This window comes from Sceloporus undulatus, chromosome 9, assembly GCF_019175285.1.
Source record: "Sceloporus undulatus isolate JIND9_A2432 ecotype Alabama chromosome 9, SceUnd_v1.1, whole genome shotgun sequence".
Lineage (NCBI taxonomy): Eukaryota > Metazoa > Chordata > Lepidosauria > Squamata > Phrynosomatidae > Sceloporus > Sceloporus undulatus.
Genome location: NC_056530.1, coordinates 30,865,348 through 30,886,178, shown reverse-complemented (window position 1 = coordinate 30,886,178; position 20,831 = coordinate 30,865,348). Strand labels below are relative to the sequence as shown.

The window sequence follows — 20,831 nt, the reverse complement described above, 5'->3', positions numbered from 1 at the left end:
CAATGGCTAGATGTTAGGAATTGAACAACTGCCTTCCTGTCGTGCTGGGGAACATCTAAAGCCATCTCCCTAGCCATTTTTGTGGACATTTTGGTGGTTTCAGTCCAAGAACATCTAGAAAATACGCTCGCCATCCTGGCTTTAAAGAAGGAAATGCGGTACGAACAGATGCAGCGCTTTGCCTAAAACTTCAAAAAGTTAGCTGGGGGATTACAGTCAAAAACAAGCCTCACCTTCCCAGGCTCTGCCCATTCTTCATCATTTTTGGAAGATAGCCAGAACTCTTCGTTTTGCCATGGCACTGCCTTTTCCACCACTCCTCAAAAGCTTTTCTTTTCCCCATGGGGAGAAAACCAATTACTCTTTCCGTCAAAATCCCGTTAGGTTGCTATAAATCAAAGCGACCGTACCGACCGGCTCATCGTAACCAGCGGTAGAAATGTTTGGTTATGAACGTTGGTTCCAGACTTCTGAGCAAAGGGACGAAACGCACCTGGAATCCTTAAAAGATCCTTCCAGAAAACAGCAAGGGTGTCCAATGGACTCACCGACTGCGCAGTCGCACCGGGAGGCTTTGCGCCGATTTTGACCGAAGTCAAGCGGTCCGCGTTTCGTTTTCCGAGCTCAGAAAAGAAATAAAAAACAATGAGAAGCGTGGGACTTTTTTGACTTTTATTAACCAAATATGTACCAAAAAAAAGGGTGGAGGGTTGTGAAGGAAGGAATTGTACACGCTGTAAACTGAGCCTTCTGAGGCAAAAAAGACCCTAAAACGTAAAGATAAATACAAAATATATACTTTTCCCATTCTCCTAAACAAGGCAGCCTGTACATAAAGCTTTTTCCTTACCTTTCTTTGAAAACAATAAAAACGCGTATCGGCAGAGAGCTCAAAAAGGGCACAAAATTGGAGAGTTTTCATGCCTAGTGAAAACTCTTTCTGGGCTGAAGTTGGCAAGAGAGGAGGGCAGCCTCTGCCCAAATCTTCTCCATCCAAGGGCCATTAAGGCACAAGGCAAAAGCACAGGGTTCATAGAAAGCCATTACAAAATTGATCTTATAAAAGCAAATAACCCTGCAAGATCTTTCTCGGAAGAAAGCAGTTGCACGGGAAATCAATTTTGTTTTAACACAAAACTACATTCTGCAAATTCTCACAGACTTGCTCTTCATAAGACTGGGAGTTTGTCGTAATTCGGTGTGACATTAAGTGTGATCCTCACTTTGTTACCCCAAAGGAACGTTTCCATCCTTAGGATGGAGAAAACAACAACTGCTGTGTGTCTGTTGTGTTGGTTCCTTTAGATACCAACATCCTGAGACACCGATTATACATTACAGCCCCTGAAAACTACACAAATAATAGCATTGCGATTCCACTTGCCATGAGTCCATCCCATGGAAATGTGGGAGCTGTAGTTTTGGAAACCCTTGATGCTTCTCTCAGAACTACAAACCCCTAGGATGGGTGTCACTGGAGTCAAAGTGGAATCACAGCGTTGCAAGTGTGCAAGAGACGGGAATAGTTACCTTTTTGGACAAGTCCCACAGTTTTCCAGCCAGGGTCCTATGGAAAAGGAACTTTTCCAAGCTCTGTTGGGCCATCAATGGAATGCCTAGTGATCCTGGCTATGGGGAAGCCACCATATTTATTAGCAATGCTTTCATGGCACAAATTAAAAAGAGTGTGTTGCAAACTAAGCAGGGCAAACAGGGCTACTCTGTTAAGTATAAGCACATACTTCATTTTAAAAATACAGGGAACTATAAAACGATGGATGGCATCCTGTCCGATATTTACAAGATCGTAAGCTTGGCTTAAGACTTTGTAACTTTTAGAATTCATATTTATAGTTGTTAAAAGCCCAAACACAACCCCCAAAGCCTACATCTTAAGCCAGGAATTGCCCCAAAGGGTTTCTGAGGGACCGCAAAATTGGGGCCCTTGGAAATGACCATTGAGGTGCTCTCCTGGTTGTGGGGCATTTTGAGACAGGACCCAAAGAGGTCTTTCCTACACACCTCACATCCAGGACAGCCCTGCGGGTGTCATTTTCAAGATCCCTGACCTCCAGCATCTCAGAAACCCTTTGGTCGGGCACCAACTTGCTGAAGGTTTGGGGGTAAAGCATTAGCAGAAGTAGGTAACGCAAGAGAACTCCACCATCGCAGCTCCATCTGAGGCTGCAGGCTCTTAGGCCCATATAAATAAATGCACCTTGCGATATGAAACCTGTTCCAACCTCATGGCTTTGTTCTGAAACAGATTCAGAAACCCCATTTCTGAAGGCAATTGGCTTTCCAAGCCAAAGGAAAATGGCTTTTTGTCTTCTTTCCAGACAGTCACCCAGTTGTTAATAGTTGCATATTTCATTATTATTATTATTATTATTATTATTTCTTGTTACATTGAGAAATCGGGACGAGAGGGAGGCACTTCAACAGCCGCCACCAACTAAACCTTCTCCGGATGTTTTGGATACAACTCCCATCTCTCAGCTGGGTCTGTTGGGAATTGTGGTCCAGGATATTTGGAGGGCACCAAGTTGCAGAAGCTTGCTTTTTAAAATCTGAAATCTGCGCATGCTAGACATTTAGGGACTATATCTCCCAGTCTCCAGTGGATGGGGATTCTAGGAGTTGTAGTCCAAACAAGTAATCCTGCTCCCTCTCAGTGCTCTGCTTTCAACAACACTGAAAACCCACTGCCTGAAGCAGTCAATTCACTTTGTTAGGGCTGGTTCTGATGTTTGTCTTGGCTCCTAACCTCATATGGCATCTCTGTACTGTGGCAGCAAAACTATTCTTCTTTCCTTTATGAAGAAACTGTATTCTTCTGGTCTCTCATCCAAAAAATTCTCCACACCCGTAAGGGGAGGCACTGCAAAGAAGCAGCCTTGTGTTCAAGACTTCAACATGAGGGTAGTTTTATCGCACCTGCCTTTGAGGCACCCATTTCTGCCTGTTGCATGTGTCCCCAAACAGGAGTGCAGCGACCATGAACCCCATGCGTTCCCTCTGACTTCTTGGACTGGGGCACACAACCTGTTCCCTTTTCCTACCCACACCAATGTTTGTTACAACTGCAGGTAAGCCACTACCCAGCATGTCACAAAACCACTGGCGATTGGTGCACCATACCAAGTCCACTTTGCCCTATAAAACGGGATCTCCCTCTCTCTCTTTTTTAGGTCACTTGTTGGCTATTTCAAAGGAATCTCAAGCTACGTCTTACAAAAATATATCTCTGAAATATCAAGGTAACAGATATTTGGAAAAGGCATTTGAGGTTGCTTTCAAGCCCTGTTTCGAAAGGAAAGATGCAGCGAATGGTTATTTAAAGTCCAAGGGGGTTACCCTCCCTCTCCGGAGCTGGCCCCACATGAAATAGTTTTGTCCAAGGTTTGGGGGCAGTTGTGTGGTCACCGGAGAACATAACCCTTGACGCACTTCCCGGATGAGTCGTTTTCCGCACTTCCTTTAAAATAAAAACATGAGGAAAAAGCGACCTGGGAGTTACGAGGTGACAGTCTCCACCGCAATGTCGGTCGGGAACTCCCCTTCTAGGGTCGAGGAGACAGTTTCTTCCGACGACACCTCCACCGAGTTCACCTCATCATTGCGCTCCTCTGCATCTTCCCCTTCCTCCACCGCGGCGGAGGTTTCTGTCCCACTCTCTTGCTGGCAAGCCATGGCTTCCAGCTTCCTCCGATACTTTTCCGCTTCCTCTTCCTTCCGCATCAGCTGGCTACGGTATTCCTGAGCTTTCCGGTTGGCTTCTTGGAGCTGCTGCTGCAAGACCTCCCTTTCCACAGTTTCCTGAAGAAGTAAAATAAAAACGTCCTGGGTTTGTCGGGAAATGAAAGAAACAAGAGTTGCGCTTCGAGGGACTTTGTGCAAAGAGAAGGACCACTGTCCATAAAACCTATAAAGCACTTGTGAGATGGGTTTGCATTGCATGTGCAATTGTATCACATCACGTATATAATACTGTTTATATTCCTAAACTAATACGACTTTCAATCTGTAAATGACGCTAATACTGGCTGGAATTCAGTATAATGTAGTTACGGCTCCGAAATCTAGAATTACAGATCCATAATGCATTTGCATGGATCTTGGCCATCACTTTTTCCCACCCCCAAATTCTCCATTTTTCTCACCAAAAGAAAAAAGTGAACATTTCCCAAAGACTCAACGATTCCAGAAATTTTACATCTCTAGTTATTCATGCTCCCACTGTGGCCAAGGTTTCCCTTTCTCTTTGGCCATACCTGTCTCTCCTCCACTTCGTCAATAACATGTTCCACTTTGATTTTCTTGAGAGGAGGCTCCACTTCCTCGGGTACGTGATGATTTTCGTCTTCTTCTTCAAATATCATTTCTTCTGCCACCTGACCAGCAGGTACAGTTAGGACTGAGAATGGAGGAAGGCAAAGGAAGAGAAAGCAGAATATAATACACATAGTCTAGCATCCTGTTAGTGACATAGGCATGCATAAGTGAAGCCAAACATGTGGGGTGAAGTTGTTATTATTACAGTCACCCCTATCTGCGGGGCTGCCATCCACAGATTGGAGCATCCATGGATGGTCCCATCCTATTCTCCCTAATGGTAGCGCTTGCGTGTGGCTGTGTTAATGCAGCATGCCACCATTAACAAGAATGGGACTTGAAATCCCAGTTTTTGGCATCCTCAGGGGGGTCCAGAACAAAAACCCCATAGATATGAAGGGTTGACTGTATTATCATTTGTTTCTATACTGCCTCCACTTTACATGGTCCTTTACAGGTACAGCAACCCAAAACAGTGCATCCTGCCAGACACGCATCATCTAAAGTATGTGCATAAACATATGCACCGAGAGAATTGAAGAAATGATAAAACAAAGTTATACGACACAGCTATAAAACCAAGTATCCAGACAAAATACAATATAACATAATATAAAACAAATATTATGCAATACATGCAATATAAAGGATCGTAAAACAACGCTAAACTAAAGCTCTGGCTGCTTTAGCTTTGCCAGTTTTAATGGGCCCATCTTGTACACGTGTGGATCATAGTCATGAAGTTAGAAGAAACCACAAGGGCCATCCAGTACAATCCCATCCCGCCATGCAGGAAATTCAAATCAAAGCATCCCCAACAGATGGCCATCCAGCCTCTGTTTAAAGACCTCCAAGGAGGGAGATTCCACTACGCTCCGAGGGAGTGTGTTCCACTGTCGAACAGCCCTTACTCTCAGGAAGTTCTTCCTAATGTTGAGTTGGAATCTCCTTTCCTGGAGCTTGCATCCATTGCTCCATTGGGTCCTGTTCTCTGGAGCAGCAGAAAACAAGCTTGCTCCCTCCTCAATATGACATCCCTTCAAGTATTTAAACAAGGCTATCACATCACCTCTTAACCTTCTCTTCTCCAGGCTAAACATCCCCAGCTCCCTAAGTTGTTCCTCATAGGGCATGGTTTCCAGACCCTTCACCATTTTAGTCTCTCTCCTTTGGACACACTCCAGTTTCTCAACATCCTTTTTCAAATTGTGTTGCCCAGAATTGGACACAATATTCCATGTGGGGCCTGACCAGAGCAGAACAGAGTGGCACTATGGGCTCCCACCTACTTTGCTGCCCGTTCTGCATTGTCACAATGAAGGGCTGGCCGAGGCCACGGCTGGGAATGGCTGCCTGGAGGTTGCCCAGCGGGATCCCATCGGCTACAATCGTAATCACCCGCTGGCCCCCGCTAGTGACGACGTGTTGGAGAGGGGGATCCACGGCACTGGTTTCCACAACTTCCTCCGAGATAACTGCAAAAGTTCAAAACAAGCTCTCAAGAACTATAATGAAGCCAGAACCAAAACAAAAAGTCCAACCAGCAAATCTAGGCTTTTGAAACAATCTGAACTGACCCATGCATGCTAGGAAAATTAAGGATCTACTCACAGCTGTCCATCCCATTACCTGGGGTTGTGTTTGAACTGGAAAGCGGTCCAGAGGCTTCAGCGATGGCTGCCAGCGTGGCAAGGACTGAGGTGGTTGAGTTTGATAGCGTCATGGTGGAAATGTGGGGATCTCCTGCTGGGCAAGAGAAGGCAGTTAACATGGATTAGTGGAGCCTTCGCAGAAGAAGTTCTTATAATCTTGTGCAACATGGCAGTGGAATGAAAAGGGGTTAGAAGGAATAGCTTCTGTTTGCATCCTATGCAGCCAAGAACATTCAGGAGGGAAGATAGGTCCTGTGTTTTGAGAGGTCTTACCTGAGGTTGTTTTGGTCTCTGCTGAGGAAACAAGGCTGGCTAGACTCAGCACCTCTCCTGAGGTCAGGATGAACGGCTGGTTGACAGTCATGGAGCCTGGGACTGGATTTGCCCTCTCCAGGCTGGTGACAACTTGGTTTTGCATGGCCTCCTGTGGAAGAAAACACCGTCAGTCCTCAAAAACTATCCAAAATGGCCCCTCATTCAAGTGTACATACATGGTGTTTAGTCTCTCCGTCTTTCCCACTGTTTTAACCTGATGTTTATTTAACAAGCATTTAACATATTCAAATTATTCTAACATTTTTATCTAGAACTGCTTTCTGATGTCTCTGTTGTTTTAACTGAAGGACGCTATAACATCTTGATAGAGGGTGGGACAGAAATATTTGAAGGAAGGAAGGGAGATAAAAACAAGAAGTAGAGGCCTAGGGGTTCAACTTCTATCCCACCTGCAGCATGAGCAAAGTCTCTGGGTTGTTTTTGTCCAAAGCGATATCAAAGGCAGATTTGTCAAACTTGCTGAACGCATGCACATCAGCCCCATATCGGATTAGCAGAGCAACAACATCCCGGTGGTTGTGCTCTGTCGCCCAGTGCAAAGCCGTCATCTTCAACATGTCCTTGGCATTCACATCGGCCCCATTCTGAGGGGTGGAAGAACAGGCGCTTAGAGCAAAACACAATCATAAGGGGGAATAAAAGATTACATACACAGTTAAAAGTGCAATGGGAAATCCACAAAGAGTTCTGCAACTATCAGACTCTGGAATTTCTTGGTCAAAATGTGCCACCTTTGCAGGCGTCAACTTTAAGGCATGTTAAAAACAGAACTGGGAGGCAGTAGCTTGCCTAGACCTACCAAAATATTTGTTAACTTGGGCACAGGGAACACAACAGGAGGCTTCTGAGCACATCCTTTAAAACATGGTGCTGGAGAAGAGTTCTGCCATGGAAAGCCAAAAAGACAAAGGCATGAGAGTATGAGAGCAAATGAAGCCTGAACTCTCATCGGAAGCCAAGATGACTAAACTGAGGCTGTGTCACACTTTGGAGATATCATGAGATGCCTTGACTCATTAGAAAAGATAACAGCGCTCTACAAAATAGAAGGCAGTAAAGAAAGAGGAAGACAGCATGGCAGGTGGATTGACTCCACCAAGGAAGCCATGGTTGCTCTGAATTTGCAAGGCCAGGTGTGTTGATAACAGGGTGGCTTGGAGGTCTCTCGTTCCCAGGGTGGTCATAAATCAAAGCCAGTGTGACAGCAAACAACAACGCTTTTAATGTGATGCATCTTAACATATATTACAGATGGAGTTGCCCCTACTGAAGACTGGCTTACCCTGATCAGGAGCTCAACGATGTGTGAGTGCCCGTCGGCAGCTGCCATGTGAAGCGGCGTCCGGTCCACCTTCGTCCGAGCGTCCCGGCTGACCCCTGCCCGAAGTAGGACTTCTGCAGTGGAGTAGTGACCATGCTGAGCTGCCAGATGAAGCGGCGATGTTCCCAGCTGTCAGGACCGTTAAGCAGAAGAATTATAACCCGTGCCATGCTGCTTAGCGGCATCAAAATGTCTAATACCTCCTGTCTGTGTGTAGGCTCAGTGCCATGACGAGTAAGAGGCCTCCAATGCTGGATCGCCCCTCCAACCGCTACCCTGTCCCTTCCTCCTTGTCACTGTCGGGCGAACAAAGGGGATACTTATATTGAAGCCAGTATTGAAATCAAGTTCCTTATACTGAGGTTTCTTGAACCAGGTATTCCCTTGATGTGTTGGGACCGCAGTAACCCATCATCCCCAGCCAGGACAGTTGCAGCCCCAGCACATCCAAAGAAGAAGAAATGTGGTACAAAGCTGAAGCCATGCCAAAGCTCTGTTCCAGTCCTTAGGACTAGATCATGGCTTTGGCGCAGCTTCTGGACTCTTAGGATGCGTGCGTCATTTAAACAGCGTACCTCCAAAGTGACCCGAAGCAGCTTTGTTTTGGCCTGTCTGTATGGGGCCATAGTTATATACTAGCTGGTTGGAGCTCTGGAGATCAGTATAGTTCAATGGCTATGATTCTAGTAGACAAGCTTCCCAACCTCCCTCTCTTCCTCCCTTTCTTTCCTTTTGGCCCCAGACGCACCCAATCCGTGGTGAAAGGCGCCCCGTTCGCCATCAGCGTCCTGACTTCATCGTCTTGGCCTTTGCGGGCGGCTTCTAACAATCTCTTCCCCAGATCCACCAGAGACATCTTCATACATGGGAACGGCCGTTTTCCAAAATCTAGAGCAGAGACACAAGAGTTCATACAGCTTAGGACACCCCCATCTCTTCTCCAACCCCCCCCAAATATTTAAGCTTTCCTACTTATCCCAAACCCAACACACACCCACACCAAACATATATAAAACAGGCACAAATCCCCCCTTAATAGAGCACTTTTGTAATAAGAACACCTCCCTGTCTCTTCTCCTCCCCAAATACGTAAGCTTTCTTACTTTATCCCCAACCTAACTACATAACTATACAAACAATTGTTCTCCATACCCAAATATAATATATATATATATTTCTACCACACACACACAACCCACATTGTTTTTGTTATATGTGTGGTTATATATTCGTATGTGTGTGTGTATCTATATCTATCATTGTTGTGATTATTGTGTGTGTATATATATTGTATGTGTGTGTGTGTATAATATATTGTATGTGTGTGTGTGTATATCTATATGTATGTGTGGTGTGTATTATTTATGTATTGTGTGGTGTGTCTATTCATGTTGCTGTGTGTGTATCTATATATTGTATGTGTGTTGTGTCTTATCTATTGTCTGTGTGTGTGTTGTATATCTATATTGTATGCTGTGTGTTGTCATCTTATATTGTCTGTCGTGTGTGTGTGCATTATATTTGTATGTGTGTTGTGGTATCTATACTTGTTGTGTTGGGTGTGTCTCTTTATATTGTGTCTTGTGTGTGTTTTTATTGTATGTGTGTGTGTATATATTGTATGTGTGTGTGTGTATATCTATATATTGTAGGTGTGTGTGTTATATATTATTGTATGTGTGTGTGTGTGTAGTTTATATCTTGTATGTGTGTGTGTATCTATTTATCTGTCTGTGTGTGTGTTGTGTCTCTTATATGCTATGTGTGTGCTGTTTTTTGTTGGTGTGTGTGTCTGTATATATATTGTCTTTGTGTGTGTGTATATATATCTTGTATGTGTGTGTGTGTCTATAGTATCATTGTATCGTGTGTGTGTCTATCTTATATTTATGTGGTGTGTTTGTTATCTATCTATTGTATGTGTGTGTGCTGTTATATATATCTTTATTTTTTTCTGTATTTCTGTGTGGGTGTGTTTGTATATCTATTGGTATGGGTGCTTGTGGTTCTAAAAACCGGCAGCACCGGCCCCCTCCCCTTCATAAGTCCTTTTGTGCTTAGCAAAACCACCCCGTGTGGGGGAAATTAGGTTCCCCCACATCTCCTCGCTCTCCCCACATATTATGCTTTCTTTTACTTATCCCAAACCCAAATCTTATATATCTATATATCTATAGCTATATACACATCTCATAAACACAGCGCAGAAATCCCCTTCCCCTTACTACAACCATCACACACCCCACACACTAATATATCTATCCCCCTATATATTATATTCATCACACCCTTTAGTTATTATTACTTTTATTGCTATATATATCTATATATCTATATATATATATATATATATCAGACAGAACCCACCCCCTTAATAATGCAATTTTGTCATAAAAGCACTCCTTCCCCCCAAAATATTCGCCCCAGACTCACCCTCAAGAGCCTTTGTTTTTCTGGGGCGTTTCGCTTTCTTATTATTTCATCATCCATCATTATTATTATTATTAGCTGCTTTAACTTCCGTTCCATCATCATCCTCTTCTTACATTTTTAACAACAATTAAAATTATTATTGCTGGGTGGAGATTGTACTACATTTAATAATAATAATAATAATATAATATAATAATATATGAATAGTATTAAATCTGGGGTTTCTTTATTTTAATTTTTCCCCTCTCTGCCGAAAGTGGGGAGACAAAATGGCGGCGACCGGAAGTGCCCTTGGCAAGAGGGGGAACACTTACAGCGACGCACGGGCCAACTCCGGTCGGAAACGGTTAATGAGCTCAGCGCCAATCGGTTTTTTTTGTTGTGCTCTGGGTGCGACGCTTTACTTTACTCTATGGTCAGTGAGGGAACGCTGCCAATTATTGTCTCCAATAACATTCCAGGACGGCGCCTATCCGTCTGCGTTCTTTGGTCTCAATGACAGTCCTTTTTTTCTGGGAGCTCTCTCCCACTGCGTCTATGGTTTTAAAGGAACGGGGCGGCTCTCCGCTGCGTTCTTTGCGTCTCACATGACGTCCTTTTTCTTGGATCTCCCCTGCATCTCTATGGTTTTAAAGGAACAGGAACCGTTGCCATGGTGACTGGCTGCCACAGCAGGGAGGCACTCTATCCATGGTCCTCTCTATGGCAGATGGCAATATGATTCTGGAGTCCTGGGTTCGAATCCTGGGCTCAGCCTTGGAAACCCCAATGGGAGACTTTGGCCCAAGTCACACTCTCTCAGCCTCAGGGCAATGCAATGCAATAGCAAACCTCCCTCTGAAGAAACCTCACCAAACTCAGGGGCACCAGCTATGTCCTCCTTTCCCAGGGCATGTCCTACATTTCAGCTTCCTCCTGCCCAGTAGGAATAGTCCAAAATGTCCTCAGTTCTGAGCCTCATTAAAAAGCAAGCATTGATATGTATATTGAGTGGGGTTTTTTTCTCCTTCAGGACATACTAAAACAAAGCACAGCCCATAAGGAAACCATACTTGCCCATAGGGAACCATTGGGGAATACAGTATTTCCATATATAGAATCATTGGGAGATACTTCCCCCATAGGGAATCATTGAAGAATAGGGAAATCATACCTATCCATAGGGAGTCATTGCAGAATACATCCCATTAAGAATCATTGGGGAATACTTCCCTATAGAGAATCGTAGGGGAACGTGCCCTTAGAGAATCATAGGGGAATGCTTGCCCATTGGGAAACCATACTTGCCCATAGGAAATCATTGGAGAACACTTCCCCGTAGAGAATCATAGGGGAATGTGCCCATAGGGAATCATAGGAGAATACATCCCATAAAGAATCATTGGGGAGTACTTGTCCATGGGGAAACCGTATTTGCCCATAGAGAATCACTGAGGAACACTTCCTCATAGAGAATCATAGGAGAATAGATCCCATAGGGAATCATTGAGGAATACTTGCCCATTGGGAGACATTTGAGAATATATCCCATAGAGAATCATTGGGGAACACTTCCCTATAGAAGATCATTGGGGAACGTGCCAATCATAGGAGAATACTTGCCCATAGGGAAAAACCATGCTTGCCCATAGAGAATCATTGGGGAACACTTCCCTATAGAGAATCATTGGGGAATATGTCAATAGGGATCATAGGAGAACACTTGCCCATAAAGATTGATTGGTGAACACTTGCCCATAGGGAAACCATACTTGCCATAGAGAATCATTGGGCAATACTTGCCCATAGGTAAACGTTGGGGAATATGCCCATAGAGAATCATTGAAAATTACTTGCCCATAGAGAAACATATGAGAATACTTGCCCATAGAGAATCATTGGGGAATATTTGCTCATAGAGAATCATTGGAGAATACTTGCCCATAGAGAATAATTGAGGAATATTTGCCCATAGGAAAACCATACTTGCCCATAGAGAAACATTACGGAATACTTCCCTATTGAGAACGATAGGAGGATATGCCTATAGGGAAACATAGAAGAATAAATCCCATAGAGAATCATTGAGGAATACTTGCCCATAGGGAAACCATTCTTCCCTATAGAGAATCATTGGGGAATACTTTCCCATAGAAAATCATTGGGGAATCATTGCACCGGTGTTCAATTGTGAAACAGCACACTTCTTAATCGACACGCATCTCCCTTGGGTTGTTTAGAAAATAGCTGTTTGCTCCAAACAAATGCACATTTATCTTTCTTTTTGCAGTTTAATCAGGAATACATCCAAGGGCCGACTTTTTCGAACTGCACCGCGCATTGGACTCCATGCTCCCGCAGGCCTTTCTTCACCATTTGATGCCATGGTTCTTCCTTTGCACCCAAGTTTCCTACCCTTTTAATTCCACCATCCCATCCCAGACATACATAGTCCGCACTGCAGAAACAATCCGGTTTGACACCACTTTAACTGCCATGGCTCCATGCTATGGCGTTCTGTGAGATATTTAGCATTTCACCACATCTACTAATGCCAGAATTTCATAGCATGGAGTCATGGCAGTTAAAGTGGTATCAAACTGGATTATTTCTGCAGTGTGGGTGCAACCTTCACTACTTAATATTATTATTTCTGCAGCCGTAGAAGCTGATTGGGCCAAATCCTTGGAAGCCTGAATTTTGCTAGAAGGCTGCTAGTTGCTAACTATGTTTAAATAATAATTGGCTGCAATCTATCCAGTTTGATTCCACAAAGGAGGGATTATTTTTACAGACTCAATTTCAAATATCCTATGCCTCTCTTGTACCTCCCAGAGACCTCCGTCTCAGCCTACCCTCGGACCTTCGACATGTACATCCAAGCTCAAGGAGCGGTTATCACCAAGAACGAACAGAGCGAGTGTCAGACAATCACGTATGTTTAAAGGAAAACCAAAATATCCCTCGGGTGCCGTTGCGGAGGAGCGTTTGCCGTTACTGCGTGGACAGAAAAGGCCGCCGAAAGGGAAGAGATGGAGGGAAAGGGGTGGGAAGGAGGAAAGACAAGAAGGAAGGAGATCGGTCATCGGGACACGCAAACAGGTGGAGCAGCCGGCACTATTATTATGTTGCATCGGGCATCAGATAAGGTCAAAATCAATCGGGCTGATACTGGCTATAGGAGCTCTCCAGAAGTTAAAGCTGTTGAACTGGAGAAGGTCGCCATCCTCGCTGTCTGAGAGGCCGTGGTTCGGTGTCTTGCGGTCCGTCGCCAGGCCGGAGTAGCCTCCCTTGGGCTTGTAGATGGCCATGTCGGCTAAGCCCAGGTGTTCCAGTTCGGAGAGATCCAGTTCCGGAATGGGCATGCGCCAGTAAAGGAAGGAGTCGTACTGGGTGTTCACGGTGTCCCTCATGTCTCCCTGCAAACGAGAAAGTCACAGAATCGTAAGAGGTGGGAAAGTGGACCTCTGACACCACTCTGTAGCTCCCTTTCCAAGGGAACAGGACACTTTTTCTGTACTGTTTTGGACTACAGCTCTCATCAGGTCCAGACATGTATGGCTGATGGTCGAGGGTGATGCAAGGCGGAAGTCCCAAAACTGTCAAAAGCAACCTTGCCTGTACTTAAAAGAGGGAGACTTGCACCGTGGTTCGAGGGCAAATGTAAAGCATGCCTCCCTAAATGTTGTTGGACTCTAGCTCCTATCATGCTTCACCTTTGGCCATGCTGCCTAGAGGTTGATGGGAGCTACAGTACAAAAAAACACCTGGAAGTTTGGCCTTCGACGTCATCCACATCATGGTTTAAGCAGATTCTCTATCAGTCTTATAATTTTTGCTTTCCAAACTTTGGTCTGCCAGATGTTTTTGGACTTCAGCTCCCATAACTCCTGACTGTTGGCCAAGATGGCTATGGTTTCTGGGAGCTGAAGTCTGAAACGCCTAGAGGACCAAAGTTTGGGAATCCCCGTTTTAGACTATTATTCCCGCTATCTCCCATCCTCTGGGGATGGTGGGAGTTGTATTCCAAAGATAGCTGGTGAAAGCACACCAGGATATCCAGGTTCAAATCCCCCTTTCATTGCTCTCAAAGACCACAAGGGAGTTGGTTCTCTTGGACCCACCTCGCAGGGTTGTTGTGAGGATGAAACGCAGGAGGGGAACCATGTGCACCATGCTAACCTCCATGGAGAGAAGTTGGGTTATAAATGTGGAGCAAAGAAACTATAAATGATTGGTCCCCTAGATCCCATCCTCCGCCAGCATTCTTTATTTCCCCATTATACAGCTTTAAAGGTTAAGATATGTACCTTTTATTTCCGCCCCAAAATGCTGAGTCCCAGATTAATATCCTAGAGAAGGGGAGGACATCTTAATCCCTGCGGCTGAAACCGACCCTCCTCAGATCCCACTCCAGCCCTTTGGAGCTCCCCAGATAGCCACACTCCTTTCATTGTGACACCATCACAACATTTCACAACCGGGAGCCAGGACACATGCGTCGCCCAGCAACGTCAGAATGTGGTCAAGTATGCAAAAAGATATGAATGAAGAAGTGCATGCTGCAGCAGTTTGCTTTTGCCCAAGCCTCCTGAGAAGGGCAAGAAACTCTGCTCACTTTGAGCTCAGTTTGCAAGAACTGAAGGCAGCGGAGGAGAAAGGGGGAAAGTGGGAGGAAAAGAGAGAGAAACCAGGACATTTTAAAAAGCAGCTGAGAAAATGGGAAGGCGGAGGAGTAATCGGACTGTCCCTGATACATTAGCATCGTTGGAGGGGTATGGTATCCATGGCTTGTGGATACTACACTCCCCCAAATGTGGAATAATATATATATATAGTCCAAAAAGGCAACCTTGATTTTGCCATTTTATATAATGGGCACCATTTTACCATTCCATTGCGTTTAATGGCACTTGAGCATCCATGGATTTTGGGATCCATGATAGGTCCTGCAACCAAAACCCAGCGGAGCCCAAAGGCCTACTGTAATACTACTACTACTACTAATGATGATGATGATGATAATAATACCCATTGTACATAATGGCACTTGACCTATTGATGTCCATGGAGGGTCCTGGAACCAAAACCCAGCGGAAACCAAAGGCCCACAATAATAATAATAATAATAATAATAATAATAATATCCCATTGTATATAATGGAACCTGAACATCCACCTTTGGTGTTCATGGTGGGTCCTGAAACCAAAACCCAAGGGGCCACGATAACAACAACAACAACAACAACAACAACAACAACTCATTGTATCTAATTAGACTCATGGATTTTGGTATCCATGGTAGGTACTGGAACCAAAACCCAAGGGGCCACTGTAATAATAACAACAACAACAACAACAACAACAACAACCCATTGTGTTTCATTCAACTTGAGCATCCATGGATTTTTGTGTCCATGATGGTTCCTGGAATGAAACCCCAGCAAATAACAAGGGTCCACTTTAATTTACCTGTGAGCCACTTTGGGTCCCTTTTTTAAAGGCAACACAAAATCCATAAATCGGACCCCATCTCCACCTCCTCTTTCTCACTTTCCCTATCTCTTTTCTTCTGCCTGTCTGTAGGCCTTATTTCAGAGGAAGGAACCAGCAAAACCACCTCTGAAGATTCCTTGCTCTTAATAAGACCCTATAAAAAATGCATAGGGTCTCCATCAGTCGGCACATAGGCACCCGTTTTCTCCATCCTGGATGCCACCTGACTGCCTTTGGTGCATCCTTTGGGGTCCTCCCACCCAGACAGATGATGAATTTATCCGCAGTGCCGCTCCCATCCTTTCTATTCCCTGCCTCTCCCTTTTCTCTTTTGGCTTATTATCGACTATCATTCCCATCTGTCCGCCGTTGGCCCGGTTTCTAGACTCTCCTTTTGCTTCCTCTTATCGTATCCAAGGGTCACTGTGTTTGCCATATAGCAAAGTACAATAACATCCAAAATAATCCACAAAACAGGGATGCAATAACATCTTCAGACGTTGGACATATAGTAAAGTACAATAACAGCCAAAATAATCCGCAAAACAGGGATACCTTTAGTGGGCCAACCAAAATCCAATGTAGTATATTCAGCCGTAGTTGTCTGGGCCATATTGCAAAGTCCAATGGCATCCAAAGTAACCCACAAAACAGGGGTACCTTTATTGGCCCATGCAAAATGCACAATAACATATTCAGGTGTAGTTGTGTTGGTCATATTGCAAAATGCAATATTCACAAAACAGGGATACCTTTATGTGACCAACCCAAATGCACAAAACGCAGTCTTGCTTTTGCCTGAGCCTCCTGGGAAAAGCAAGACTTCTCGCCTTTCTTTCCTGAGTTAACCATTGCAAATTCCTTTTTGCACTTTGAACTCCGTTTTCAACCATGGAAGTCAGCTGCGGACGTGCGTTTTGCGCATTTTGGTTGGCCTTATAAAGGTCTCTCCCCTTTGTGGATTTGGGATGTTATTTGATTCTGTCAAATGAGAAATCTATTTCGCTCTGCTTTAGTTTGGTGAGATATTTAGCCTCCCAGAGACCTTTGGTGCCACCGAAAACGACAAATCCCTGGCATGATGCTGGCGAAACGTCAGGAATAAACTCTTCTCGAACCTGGCCACATCGCCCAAAAAACCCACAAAAAACTACAAATCCCTAACATGGAGCCATGGCAGTCAAAGCGCATTATTTCTGCAGTGCAGATGTGACCAACAGTGCCTAGGTTTCGGAGAGCATCCGAATCAACGATGGTCCAAAGCTCCATCGGTCAACCGCAAGATACTTATTAGCGAGACTATTATTACAATTAGCATCATCATCATAGTCATTAGCCATCCTTGTTCCTTTTCCCCTGCATTATAAGTGTCTTTCTGGTGACCAACAAGTGCCTAAAAATATATCCCTTTCAGGTCTATGATGACGCACTGTGACTTCCCAGGGATATTAGATCACTGTTAATATTACATGGGAGACCCATAGACTTTGGGGCGGAGGCGTTGGTCCAAAAGACCATCTCCGGCATGCAAAACCATCTGCTTTTTCCAAAATAGCCTTCTCCTTTTGGACGATGGATGGAGAGAGGATATTTCTGTCGGAGACACTTCTGGAAATCTTTATAGAGACTGACGTGATTAAAACCGAGGACTCACACCCGGTTGCCGTGAATTTATAGCCGGGGAAATAGGAATGACAGGAGATTTAATTCCTTTTTAATCCTGATTATGTATCTGTTTATTGGATTTATAGCCCACCTTATTCCCAAATTCAAGGTGGCTTTGGAAGGGATCGCCGTTCCCTCTTCCTCTTCTCTTTCAAAGGGATGGAGGTTATAATATAATGAATTCTAATTTATATCTCATTTTTAATTACCTTTCGTATCACGCCACATTTTAAATAGAGGTGCATATTTGAAATATACATCTATATATATATATATATACACTGAACCAAACAGAGGAAGAAAAGCAGAGTCATGAAAATGGATGCATCTTTATGACCCATATATATATATACGGTTCATAAAGATGCGTCCATTTTCATGACTCTGCTTTCCTTCCTCTGTTTGGTTCGGTTTCACCATTTCGAGCCAACGATGAGTTTTTCTATATTTAAAGAGTTCGTTTTTATTCGTCTTTTTTTTGGTCTGGGACCGTACCATAAAAACGAAGGAAACAGCTATACCACCTGCTTATTTTAAAACACAAGATGGAGAGGAAAGGAGCTCTTGTTTCTTAAAAACTGCAATCGTGGTTACGGGAAAGAGAAGGTTTTATTTCAAGGGACATTCTTAAATACCATAATAATAATAATAATAATAATAATAATAATAATAATTTGGAAGACACCAACTGAAATGGACAAGAAACTGGCAAGAGATATAAGCATCTTCTATTTCCTTCCTAGGTGCAAAATAAAACACATCTTTCATTTTTGAGACGTCAGTTCTTACCTTTTGGAGAGAAGGTTCAGGAAACCTGAATTCAAAGCCTTCTTTTTGCAAGGGGAATAAAAGCCCAAGGACCGGTCCCAGCGATCCAGAGATGTCCAGATGGTCCAGCGGGTCTATTCTTCTCTGCTTTTGTCTAGGAGGGTGTGTGCGTCGTGTCTTGTGCGTGCGCCTTGCACACATGCGCCTGCCTTCGCCCCTCCTAAACAGGCGTCTGAATGTTGCCCCTCTTGCAAGAGAGATGCTGGGCCAATGAACCAGCTGCTAGGCTATTTTTGGTGCCAGAGAGAAAGCAGGAGCACCAACGCAAGGGTTTGCTCCATTTCACATTGGTTACGCATTCTGGGAGCATCGGGCGACACCGAAGGAAAAAACCTTGGTTGTCTTAAAATGAAATTATTAGATCATTGCTATATAATGAGATGCTAGTCTAGGGAATAGGAAACTACATTGCACCTTGGAGGTTGTAGAGGCAAAGTGACTACTCCTGGGTTCTGTTCTGGGACCAATGCTATTGAACATCTTTATCAATAACTTGGGCGAAGAAATGGAGCTTATCAAGCTTGCAGATGACACCAAACTAGGAGTAGCAAATGCCCCAGAGGATAGGATCAAATGTCAAAATGACCTGAATAGATTAGAAAGCTGGGCCAAAGCTAACAAAATGAAATTCAACACGGAGAAATGTAAGGCACTGCACTTAAGGTGAAAAAATGAAATGGATAGACATAGGATGGGGGATATCTGGCTTGACTACAGTCCATGTGGAATTGATCTAGGAATCCTGGTAGACCACAAGTTGAACATGAGTCAAGAGTGTGATGCGGCAGCTAAAAAGGCCAATGCAATTGTAGGCAGCATCAATAGAAGTGTAGTGTCTTGATCAAGGGAAGTAATAGTGCTACTCTATTCTGCATTGGTCAGGCCTTACCTGGAATATTGTGTCCAGTTCTGGGCACCACAATTCAAAAAAGATGTTGAGAAACTGGAGTGTATCCAAAGGAGGGCGACTAAAATGGTGAAGGGTCTGGAAATCATGCCCTATGAGGAAAGACTTAGGGAGCTGGGGACGTTTAGCCAAGAGAAGGTTAACAGGTGATACAATAGCCCTGTTTAAGTATTTGAAGGGGTGTCATACTGAGGATGGAGCAAGCTTGTTTTCTGTTGCTCCAGAGAATAAGATCCAGAACAATGGATGCAAGTTCCAGGAAAAGAAATTCCAACTCAACATTAGGAAGAACTTCCTAACTAATAGTAAGAGCTGTTTGACCATGGAAGACGCTTCCTCCAAATGTGGTGGAGCCTCCATCTTTGGAGGTTTTTCAACCGAGGCTGGATGGCCGTCTGCAACAGGGATTGTGAGTTCCTGCATGGCAGAAATGGGGTTGGACTGGATGGCCTTTGGGGTTCCCTTCCAACTCTAGCGCCTTATGATTCTAAAACCCTATAATATTAATGTGATCACCATAATTCAACAAGCGACTTGAAGACAACGGTGTCTTAGTTTTAAAAGATCCAGAGAAAGAAAGAGAGAGGATTTCTTTGTGTCTCTCTCATGCTGTAAGACGCATCCCGGTCCATGACATAAATAATTTGGACAAGCCGCCATAACTCTTTAGTGCAATGAATATCCTCTCTCTTCTCGTCTCTCCGTTTTCCATTATGTACTTTCTCTCTGCCTCAGTTAATGCTCAGCCGGTGACCCATCGTACGAAGCGTGCAACGAACAACATGCTCTGAACATCACAATTCCCCGCGTATGTATACCTTCCACCATTTCACAAATGAAAGCCGGGACACACATGGATGAGCTGCATCCCGGTGTGGCCAAAAGGCAAGAAGGCAAAAGTTAAGTTTTGCAATGCTTCTGCGCACTTTGCAACTTTTCACGGAACAGTGGTTGAAGCCTCTCTCGCCTTGAGAAATGCAGTTACCCCCGAAATGAACTCTTGCTAGACCATGAGAAATACCGGGCAAATGGAGGCCCTGGGCCTTTGTCACTTTAATTTCCATTTACTGCCACTTTGGCGACAAAAACGCCTTTGCGAGACGAAAAAGCAACTGAAAGGGACCCTTGAAATCCTCAGCCCTGGCGCTCCCCAGGCTTCTGGGTGCAACTATTAATTCTGGTGACGGTTCTCTTTAAAAAGACCTACAAAGGGTCCCTTGTTGGGGATGGAAACAGCAACGGCTGGGAAAGGGAAGGGGACTTTTTTAAGTGCGGACGAGGGTCTGCAATCGAGTCTATTCAACCCTATTCAAGCCTCACAAAAAGTACAGTCGGCCCTCCATATCCATGGGTTCTCTATCCACGGATTCAAACATCCGCAGCTTGAAATTATTCCAAAAAGATATCCAGACTACAAAAAGGAAGCCTTGATTTTGCTGTTTTATATAAGGTGCACCGTCACACTACGCCATTGTACATACTGGGACTTGAGCATCCATAGATTCAGGGTTTTACTTTGGCGGGTGGTTTTTCAGACGCGTCGGCATCGACGGGAAGCAACGCGGCATTCGTCTGAACGAATTTAAACTTTCGGGAGCTTCCCGAAAGGAATGGGTTTCGTTGACTTTGCGTCTGGATTGGCGTCACGTTGTTTCTCATCGACGCGAACGTCGTCAGAGAAAAAAAACCGACTCACTTTTGCAGGTGACCGCATTTCGGTTCGACCCCGAACACCGCGTGAAAGATGACCCCGCTTTTGCGGGTTTGAATCAAGTTTCTGCACGGGATCCGTCCCATGTGAGAAACTCCTATGCTTCTATGAATAGGTATAAAAAGTGAAATGGCACAATTGCACAATTGCCAAATCTGTCCGGTGCAA

General features: G+C 44.3%; 3 protein-coding genes across 5 annotated transcripts in view; all 3 read right to left on the bottom strand.

The window, feature by feature from the left end:
• The window catches only part of BNIPL (BCL2 interacting protein like), a 179,482-nt gene that overhangs the window by 126,877 nt on the left and 31,774 nt on the right, over positions 1 to 20,831 (bottom strand). The window lies entirely within an intron of this gene.
• On the bottom strand, positions 370 to 10,130 carry GABPB2 (GA binding protein transcription factor subunit beta 2). 2 transcript variants are annotated; one of them, XM_042441143.1, is made up of 9 exons: positions 10,078 to 10,130; positions 8,393 to 8,533; positions 7,606 to 7,773; positions 6,713 to 6,907; positions 6,261 to 6,411; positions 5,965 to 6,081; positions 5,625 to 5,810; positions 4,275 to 4,417; positions 370 to 3,819 (listed from the first exon to the last, which is right to left on the bottom strand). In XM_042441143.1, the coding sequence occupies exons 2-9, from the start codon at positions 8,504 to 8,506 to the stop codon at positions 3,517 to 3,519; spliced, it is 1,377 nt and encodes a 458-aa protein (XP_042297077.1). In that variant the 5' UTR covers positions 8,507 to 8,533; positions 10,078 to 10,130; the 3' UTR covers positions 370 to 3,516. The 2 variants fall into 2 exon arrangements, with proteins under 2 accessions (XP_042297077.1, XP_042297078.1); XM_042441144.1 differs by lacking the exon at positions 10,078 to 10,130 and having other exon boundaries at positions 5,965 to 6,078.
• MLLT11 (MLLT11 transcription factor 7 cofactor) lies at positions 12,978 to 18,227 on the bottom strand. Its single transcript, XM_042441161.1, has 2 exons — positions 18,007 to 18,227; positions 12,978 to 13,475 (listed from the first exon to the last, which is right to left on the bottom strand). Exons 1-2 carry the CDS (start codon positions 18,184 to 18,186, stop codon positions 13,197 to 13,199), a joined length of 459 nt encoding a protein of 152 aa, XP_042297095.1. The 5' UTR covers positions 18,187 to 18,227; the 3' UTR covers positions 12,978 to 13,196.

Bases quoted from the DNA above. Each gene is read 5' to 3' on its own strand.
- GABPB2 (XM_042441143.1), bottom strand. From the start codon at position 8,506: ATGAAGATGTCTCTGGTGGATCTGGGGAAGAGATTGTTAGAAGCCGCC. The intron at 7,774-8,392 runs GTGCGTCTGGGG...CGGTCCTGACAG, and splicing joins CGCCTTTCACCACGGATTGG to CTGGGAACATCGCCGCTTCA. The intron at 4,418-5,624 runs GTAGGTGGGAGC...CTCCATTCTCAG, and splicing joins AATGCAGAACGGGCAGCAAA to TCCTAACTGTACCTGCTGGT.
- MLLT11 (XM_042441161.1), bottom strand. From the start codon at position 18,186: ATGTGTGCAAGGCGCACGCACAAGACACGACGCACACACCCTCCTAGA. The intron at 13,476-18,006 runs GTAAGAACTGAC...TCTCGTTTGCAG, and splicing joins CTGAACCTTCTCTCCAAAAG to GGAGACATGAGGGACACCGT.